The 9,402-nt window shown below is 44.8% G+C and overlaps 1 protein-coding gene and 1 long non-coding RNA gene across 2 annotated transcripts; both read right to left on the bottom strand.

Annotated features, from left to right (window-relative positions):
• Window positions 1-2,200: 2,200 nt before the first annotated feature.
• LOC108801420 (zinc finger protein 614-like) lies at window positions 2,201-3,181 on the bottom strand. The gene has a single exon (XM_018573314.1). The coding sequence runs from the start codon at window positions 2,746-2,748 to the stop codon at window positions 2,272-2,274; it is 477 nt and encodes a 158-aa protein (XP_018428816.1). The 5' UTR covers window positions 2,749-3,181; the 3' UTR covers window positions 2,201-2,271.
• Window positions 3,182-3,285: 104 nt separating this feature from the next.
• LOC108801421 lies at window positions 3,286-5,416 on the bottom strand. Its single transcript, XR_001942147.1, has 3 exons — window positions 5,382-5,416; window positions 5,196-5,298; window positions 3,286-3,362 (listed from the first exon to the last, which is right to left on the bottom strand). It is a non-coding gene; the product is annotated as an uncharacterized LOC108801421 (long non-coding RNA).
• Between the last annotated feature and the right edge of the window lie 3,986 nt (window positions 5,417-9,402).

Raw genomic sequence — 9,402 nt, 5'->3', positions numbered from 1 at the left:
GAGTCCGGGAGTGAACCGGAAGAGCACATTAACCCTTTACTGACCAGAGTCCAGAAGTGTACAGGAAGAGCACATTAACCCTTCACTAGCCAAAGTCACAGTGTAGAGGAAGTGCACACTAACCCTTTGCTTCCTCTTCTCATTCACTGTACATTAACCCTTTACTATTCATTATACATTTACCCTTTACTGCCCCCTTCCTATTTACTGTACCTTAACCCTTTACTTCCCCCTTCCATTGGCTGTAAATTAACCTTTTAATTTACTGTGACTCCTCCTGCTCACTTTATATTAATAATAGGTATATGTGAGTGATGTCCATTTCACCTCTCCTGCATATTGCCGTGGCTTTAGACTTTGCTGGCTGCATCCTTGTTCCAGACCTGTGACTCAATGGTTAATGAAGGCTGGGTCGGGATGAAGGTCCTGGAGGCTGAACCCATATTTCTGTTCTTGTAAGAGCACTCATGGTCTGTGCCACTGAACACTGTGTTGGCCTTCAACAATCTCCAGCTCAATCCTATCAGAATCTAGAAGGTTTGGGAACAGGAGATAAGGAGCTGAAGGACACCAAATGGCACATAAATGCAGTAGAAATGGTGCAGCTGGCTGTGTCGTGTACCGCCATGGATGAATCTCTGACATGATGGCTGTGAAAGGGTTATTAGAGGCCACAAATATAGAAGTAGTCTGGGCTTAGGGGACTCGGCCAGCAGTGACATTCTCAGTTCTTCTAGGTTCATGTCCATAGTCCCGCCACCTACATCACCAAAATATACAGATCCCCCATTGAGGACACGTATATCCCACCCCTGAACTCAGAATCGGTGATAATAATAATATTAATACAACAGGTAGACAGTGAGACTTCTACACTTAAGGACCCAGGTCTGTGATCAGCCCATGTAGATTAGAATACAAGCAGGTCGACGGTGAGATTGCTACACTTGACCTTTTAGGACTGGGACGAGCCCATGTAGATTAGAATACAAGCATGTTGGTGGTAAAACCTCAACAATCAACCTTCCAGATCTGTGATAAGCCCATGTAGCTCAGAATACAACAAGGTTGGTGGTAAGACCTCTGCATTTGACCTCCCAGGTCTGAGATGACTCCATGTAGATTAGAATAGGAGAAGGTTGGTGGTGAGACTTTTACACTTGACCTTTCAGGTCTGGGATGAGCCCATGTAGATTAGAATACAAGCAGGTTGGTGGTGATAACTCTACACTTGACCTCCCAAGCCTGAAACAAGCCCATGTAGATTAGAATACAAGCAGGGCAGTAGCGAGACCTCTACAACTGAGCTCCCAGGTCTAGCATGAGCCCATGTATATTATAACACAAGCAGGTTGGTGGTGAGAACTCTACACTTGACCTCCTAAGTCCAGGATAAGTCCGTGTAGATCAGAATACAAGCAGGTTTGGTAGTGAGACCCTGTACACTTGACCTGCCAGGTCTGGGACAAGCCCATGGAGATTAGAATATAAGCACGTCAAAAGTGAGACCTCTACACTTGACCTGCCAGGTCTGGGACAAGCCAATTGAGATTAGGATACAAGCAGCTTGGTGGTAAGACCTCTACACTTGACCTCTCAGGTCTCTGCGACTGCCGTGATGTTCAGAGATCTGGCCCTCAGCACTTAATACATAGACTACCACTATCAGTCTCACAGTAGAACTCTAAGCTGCCGGGCTGCAATGCAAGCTCAGTGGCTTCCGTGCTTTCTGAGTAACCGACCTACAAAAAGGTATACAGGAAGTGAAGCCAGAACACCTGTTCTATGCAGCCGCACAAGGTCAGCAAATCAGAAGGTGCAGAAGCTTGGCGAGCACAATGACATCCAGGCGACTAGTATTTCCCATAGAAGAGGTCAGGAACGGCACTCTAGGAATTCCTTTCAGGATGGTATCCCCTTTAATCCCCACACAGATGTTTAAAACAACAACAAAATATTAATAATAAATGAACCCTTTAGTTATAAAAAAGCAATACATCTATTTGACACAAAGTAATTCTCTAAATCAAAGTGTGTAAGTATGAGAAAAATGTACAACAGCCAACAACAACCAACGAGAAGCAATACTGGGCTGTGGTGAGGACTATCCATGATCTGTATTGTAGATGAAATGTTCCATCATTGCGTTGAATCGTCCATTCAGCCAACAAGAACGTCTATGGCAGAGCTGGACAAATCATGTCCGTCCAATCCAGGAGCCAGCAGGATTTTTTTCGGGATGGGATTGTCCTTCCCGCCAAAACGTTTCCCTCACTTGGGCTCGTCTGAGTGAAGCTTCATATGGGCATTGAGGCCTTTCTTCTGCATAAAGCGTTTGCCGCACTGGAAGCACAAAAAGGGCTTCTCGCCGGTGTGGACTCTCTGGTGTCTGACAAGTTCCGATTTCTTTATGAAGGATTTATCGCATTCCATGCATGAGAAGACCTCCTCACCGGTGTGACTTCTCTGGTGTAGGAGGAGTTCTTTCCTCGTTTTGAACGATTTATCACATTCTGAGCACGGAAAGATAACCACATGGACGTGACATCTCCGGTGTATGTTTAGCTCAGATTTGGTTAGAAAAGATTGATTGCACTCTGCGCACGTGTGCACCATTTTGCCAGTGTGTGTACGCTGGTGTAGGAGGAAGGTATGCTTCCATGTGAAACCTTTCCCGCACACCGTACATGTGTACGGACTTTTGTCCATGTGGGTTTTCTGGTGGACGATGAGATCATACTTCTGCATAAAACTTTCGTCGCACTCTGAACACGCGAAAGGAGTCTCTCCCGTATGAACTCTAAAATGCTCAGTCAGTTGATATTTCCTTTTAAAGCGCTTCCCGCACTCTGTGCACTGATGAGGTCTCTCGCCTGTGTGGTTTAGAAGATGCCGGGCAAGGTTGGCGTTGTCTATGCAAGGCTTCCCACAAACCGAACATGTAAAACTCTTCACTCCAGCGTGAAGTCTTTGATGTCTAAAGAGATTTGAGCTGGACTTAAAAGAAATCCCGCACTCGGGGCATGAGAATGGCCGCTCCCCGGTGTGCACTCTTACATGTTTATCCAGAGATGATTTAGCTTTAAAACTTTTTTCGCAGTGAGGACACGGAAATATCTTTTTACCTTTATGGGTAATAGAGTCTGAATTCTCCAGGGAAGATGGATTTGAAGATCTATCCGCAAATCTCTGCTGGAGACCTGATGATACGGTATGTGACCTATCAGAAGAGTCCTCAGGATTGGAGAGATCTGTTAATCTGCCTGCACGGGAATGTCCGGGGTCTTCATGTGCATGATATTCATTGTAATCTGGAGATGAAATACGATGCCGTTCAATATTATTCCACCCATTGTGACCATCTGTGAGATAGAAATATTTGATTAAGAAGATACATTTGCATGGTTTGCAGTCAGAAATAACGTATGTTGGTCAACAGTCTCTGCCTTGAAATCAGGTAGGGCTGTAAAGCTAGCTTAAGATGAACAATGTAACCAAACCAGCTATGGGTCACTTGGTCATGGTGACCTTTCATATGGTGTAAAATATCTCAGTCGCATTTGTTGGTCACATGACGTTATATTGAGGAATGGAGATGGACCTTTCATATGGTGTACAGTATCTCCTCCTCATTTGTTGGTCACATGACATTATATTGAGGAATGGAGATGGACCTTCATATGGTGTACAGTATCTCCTCCTCATTTGTTGGTCACATGACATTATATTGAGGAATGGAGATGGACCTTCATATGGTGTACAGTATCTCCTCCTCATTTGTTGGTCACATGACGTTATATTGAGGAATGGAGATGGACCTTCATATGGTGTACAGTATCTCCTCCTCATTTGTTGGTCACATGACGTTATATTGAGGAATGGAGATGGACCTTCATATGGTGTACAGTATCTCCTCCTCATTTGTTGGTCACATGACGTTATATTGAGGAATGGAGATGGACCTTCATATGGTGTACAGTATCTCCTCCTCATTTGTTGGTCACATGACGTTATATTGAGGAATGGAGATGGACCTTCATATGGTGTACAGTATCTCCTCCTCATTTGTTGGTCACATGACGTTATATTGAGGAATGGAGATGGACCTTCATATGGTGTACAGTATCTCCTCCTCATTTGTTGGGGACATGACGTTATATTGAGGAATGGAGATGGACCTTCATATGGTGTACAGTATCTCCTCCTCATTTGTTGGTCACATGACGTTATATTGAGGAATGGAGATGGACCTTCATATGGTGTACAGTATCTCCTCCTCATTTGTTGGTCACATGACGTTATATTGAGGAATGGAGATGGACCTTCATATGGTGTACAGTATCTCCTCCTCATTTGTTGGTCACATGACGTTATATTGAGGAATGGAGATGGACCTTCATATGGTGTACAGTATCTCCTCCTCATTTGTTGGGGACATGACGTTATATTGAGGAATGGAGATGGACCTTCATATGGTGTACAGTATCTCCTCCTCATTTGTTGGGGACATGACGTTATATTGAGGAATGGAGATGGACCTTCATATGGTGTACAGTATCTCCTCCTCATTTGTTGGTCACATGATGTTATATTGAGGGATGGAGATGGACCTTCATATGGTGTACAGTATCTCCTCATTTGTTGGTCACATGACGTTATATTGAGGGATGGAGATGGACCTTCATATGATGTACAGTATCTCCTCCTCATTTAGGGGGAACATGACATTTTAATAAGGAATGAAGACTAGTCTACCATGTGGTTTGCTATACCTCCACCCTATTAGTAGGATACAACAGGTGGAGGGGTGGGTACATAGATGATGCTCCTAGACAGTAATATGATTTAACAATCTTCTGCTAATTCCCAGTGACTCTCTGTCAGTCTTTGGCATCGCTATGGGGTTTCTAATCACAAATGTACACAGTAAATCCTCGCTCCTTTCATACACCTATATTGCAGAGCTTGTCAGTAAGTGTAAAAGAACACCCACATGTTCAATTTCCCTCACTGGTGATTTGTAGGTCTATCGAAACGGACCGGAGTAGAAGTCGCCAGGGAGTTTGATGCAGAGCGGTTATTACAGAAGCATTTTATAAAGCTGCTATTCGGCATTCAGGAAAACTGACAATAAGCGGTATAGAAACACGTCAGGTAGATATAGGTAATTCCAGCATTTAGCATTTCACACTTACCTGTGCTGCTCTCTGGAGACATATCGTTCTCTGCATAGGGCTGATCACCCATCACATACATCTCTTCTTCTTTGATTTCTACTTTACAGATCTGGTCATCACCCTAAAATACATAAAGATCAATAAAGTCCTGGAAAGTGAACGAAGAGCATACATATACAAGGTGAGGCCTTCAGCTCTACTAACCAGATCATCTTCTTCCTGTGTGGAATCCTGGGAATACAGAGGACATCTCTCTGGTGGGTTCCTCTTACTGGATGCATCTGTAGGAAACACACACACTGATTCAATACATTGTTTCTATGTGTGCATCAGATGATGGGGGGTCTAGGTGGACCCTCTGTACTCTTCTCTCCATTACAAGGTAATGAGGTGATGTGAGGGGCGGCTGGTTCCCCAGTATGACGTCCTTGTAGAGATCATCTTATCTGAGGAGGTGAAGGTCTACAGATCCTCAATCGTCAATCTGTATACCAGAGCAATTTCTGTATTCAGTGTTCATTACTCACCTGTGCCAATATCTAGAGAAGGTTCCTCCTCTTTAATTGTTGCCATCATCCCATCGTTCTCCATAGTCTGCTGATAATCCATCACACACACCTCCTCTTCTTCCTCTTTAACTTCAATTTTCAAATACATCTGTTCTTCATTCTAAGCCGAGACAATGATAGATAAGAACATCTTTGAAATATGATTACCAACAGGCTGAGACTACATAGAAGAGAATAACCTCATATAGGCTAGAGGTACTTTTAGGTTCTCTCCATCTACCTGATTATGGTAAGAAATGGTTTGATCTTCCTGGTTGGAACCCCGAGGGCGGAGGCGTCTCTTTGGCGCGTTTCTCTTACTGGGTCCACCTGTTGGAAAGACACACACTGACTGAATATCTAAGGGTGGGGATACAAACATGCTGGGTATACTTTGTACCGACAGGGCACGATAGCTTCTCCCCGATTCATGACTGCGTGAATATAATTCTTGGACCCACACTTCACTGGTCACTCAAACTAGGATGGTGGCCCTACATGCCACAGAAACGTCAACACTGCTCCTCTGTCACTCAAGTTTCTCTTCCCTGAAGCCAGACACAACCTCCATTCTCCCACTCATGAAGCCAAACAATCCCATCTACTTCCCCACTCTCTGTATTAATTTGTTATCCTCTTCTTCTCCGTACATTCACAGGATCTTTTCTGGTGCTATTTAATAAGGTCAAGTCCAAACCATTGTTGGTGATCATAGAAGTGAACATTGGAGGAGCTTTTTCATTACGAGGTTCATTGGGTTCAAATTCTATAACTCCAGTGGCACGGATGGGTTGCCCCTTCAGTTCTATTTCTTCAGATCGGGAGCAGGATGACAAGATCTCGGAGAAGGTTGGCCAACAGCACAGAGGTCCTCTGGATGGAGGAAGCAATCAATCCACTACATCTTGATGATAAAGTTCTTCTTCAGCACTAATTCTCCAGATCGGGAGGACGACAAGCTGTTGGAGAATGATGGCCAACAGCACAGAGGTCCTCTGGATGAGGGAAGCAATCAATCAACTACATCTTGATGATACATGTTTTCTTTAGCACTAATTCTCCAGATCGGGAGCAAACATTTCCTGAGGATGGAGGAAGCAATCATTCCACTGCATCTGGATGATAAAGTTTTTCAGCACTTATTCTCCAGACCAGGAGTATATGATAAGCTCTTGGAGGAACATGGCAAACATTGCATCATTCCCCCAGAACAGAGTAGGCAACCGTTTCACTAAATCTTGATGATAAAGTTCTTCAGCACTATTTCTCCAGATCGGGAGTAGGACAACAAGCTTCCGGAGAAAGATGGACAACAGCACAGAGGTTTCCTGGAAGGAGGAAGCAATCAATCCACTACATCTTCATGATTAAGTTCTTCTTCAGCACTATTACTTCAGATTGGGTGTAGGAGGACAAGCTCTCAGCGGAACACAGCAAACACCACATCATTTTCTGAGGATGACGGAATTGGAACCAACAGGTAGGAGAACCTATTTCAATATTCAGCGGCTCCTTCGGGGGTGAGCGCTACACAATCATTCCACTACGACTTGATGATTAAGTTCTTCTTCATCATTATTTCTCCAGAATGAAAGTAGGATGAGAAGCTCCTGGAAGAACATAGCAAACAACACATGGTTCCCCCAGGATGAGGAACAAATCATTCCACTACATCTTGATGATAAAGTTCTTCTTCATCACTAATTCTCCAGATTGGTGGTAGGAGGACAAGCTCACAGAGCAAAAGCAAACACCACATCATTTCCTGAAGATGGAGGAAGCAATCATTCCACTACATCTTTATGATTAAGTTCTTCTGCAGTACTACTTCTCCGGATCAGGAGTAGGAGGACAAGCTCTCAGAGTAACATGGCAAACACCACATCGTTCCTCCAGGACGGGGAGTAGGACAAGCTCACAGAGCAAAAGCAAACACTAGGTCTTCGGAATGGAAGAAGCAATCATTCCACTTCATCTTGATGACAAAGTTCTTCTTCAGCACTGAAGAAGATTGGGAGTAGGAGGACAAGCTCTCAGAGTAACATGGCAAACACCACATCGTTCCTCCAGGACGGGAGAACCAATCATTCTTCTACATCTTGATGATAAATTTCGTCTTTAGCACTAGTTCTTCAGTTTGGGAGTAGGAGGACAAGCTCACAGCAAAAGAAAACACCACAGAAGTCTTCGGAATGGAGGAAGCAATCATTCCACTACATCTTGATGACAAAGTTCTTCTTCAGCACTGAAGAAGATTGGGAGTAGGAGGACAAGCTCTTGGAGGAACATGGAAAACAGAACATCTCTCCCCCAGGATGGATGAAGCAACCATTTTTCCTACATCTTGATGACAACGTTCTTCTTCAGCACTAAGTCTCTAGATCGGGGAAAGGATGACAAGCTCCTGGAGGAACATGACAAACCCCACATGGCCCCCCAGGATGGATGAACCAATCATCACACTGCATCTTAAAGTACTTCTTTGGCTGCCTCAACCCAAACCAACTGTCACCTTACAGCTGTTCAGTCTTTCATCTTCACCCTGGAGCCAAACCAGAAAATTACGAGAGAGGGAGCTGTGGGTTGCTACATACTCTGCAAAGAGATAGATCTTTCCCCTTGAAGGGCACCTAACATATACTATGGGCCTGAGAAACTATTGGTGGCGCAGAGTGAGACATCGCAACGTATTTTTGATGCATGTGTCGCGTTCCTCAGGAACATGCGTTGCGAGTGATTGTTTATTGTCGCACTGAGAAAAATGGTTGCACCACTGATAGTTTATCCTGCCCCATGTGTTTATCAGATGATGGGGGGTCTAGGTGGACTCTCCGTACTGCCCTCTGCTTTCCAAAGTCTCCTCTTACCCTTTTGGTTCTCCATCATGACGTCCTTCTTTCTCTCAGGTGCCAGGAAAGGGGATGGGGGAACCTCGATGGTCACACCGCCACCAGTCCTCCCAGGAGGAAATCTCTGTAGGTGTCTGGAGATATCTGTAGAGTAGCAAGGATTATCTCCACACACAGCACAAGGTGGGTGGATGGTAGCTCAGGAAATGATTAGCAACCTTTGTCCTCTGCGTGTGCAGCCATTACCCCTCCTCTACAGATACCCCACCCACTCCTACCATGTGACTTCCCATTTCCCTCCCCCTCACAGAGGACACATGATCATGGAACACCAACAGTCCTGAGTGTGGGCAGTGCCAGTACCCAACATGGCCTCCAGGGCATCAGCTATACAGACACATGTACATGTCATGTGACCCCTACACATCATCCGCCATGTTCTTGAGGACACTTTCTGCCTAAAGTTGGAGCGTGCTCTGTATAGTTTCCACTTTATTGCCCCCTCATATTAATCAGTGTGGGGTAATTTACTGATATCCACACCCCTGATCAGACACGAAAAACATTCGCACCACCCCACTGCGTGTTAAACATTCGCACCACCTCACACTGCGTGTTAAACATTCGCACCACCCCACACTGCGTGTTAAACATTCGCACCACATTCCACACTGCGTGTTAAACATTCGCACCACCCCACACTACGTGTTAAACATTCGCACCGCCCCACACTGCGTGTTAAACATTCGCACCACCCCACACTACGTGTTAAACATTCGCACCACATTACACACTGCGTGATACACACTCACACCACCACACACTGTG

Source organism: Nanorana parkeri, unplaced genomic scaffold (assembly GCF_000935625.1).
Source record: "Nanorana parkeri isolate BGI_ZX_2015 unplaced genomic scaffold, ASM93562v1 scaffold2327, whole genome shotgun sequence".
Taxonomy (NCBI): domain Eukaryota; kingdom Metazoa; phylum Chordata; class Amphibia; order Anura; family Dicroglossidae; genus Nanorana; species Nanorana parkeri.
This window is presented reverse-complemented; position numbering and strand designations above follow the sequence as displayed.

What these genes read in the sequence shown, in the direction of transcription:
- LOC108801420 (XM_018573314.1), bottom strand. Translation starts at nt 2,748, where the DNA reads ATGCAGAAGTATGATCTCATCGTCCACCAGAAAACCCACATGGACAAA.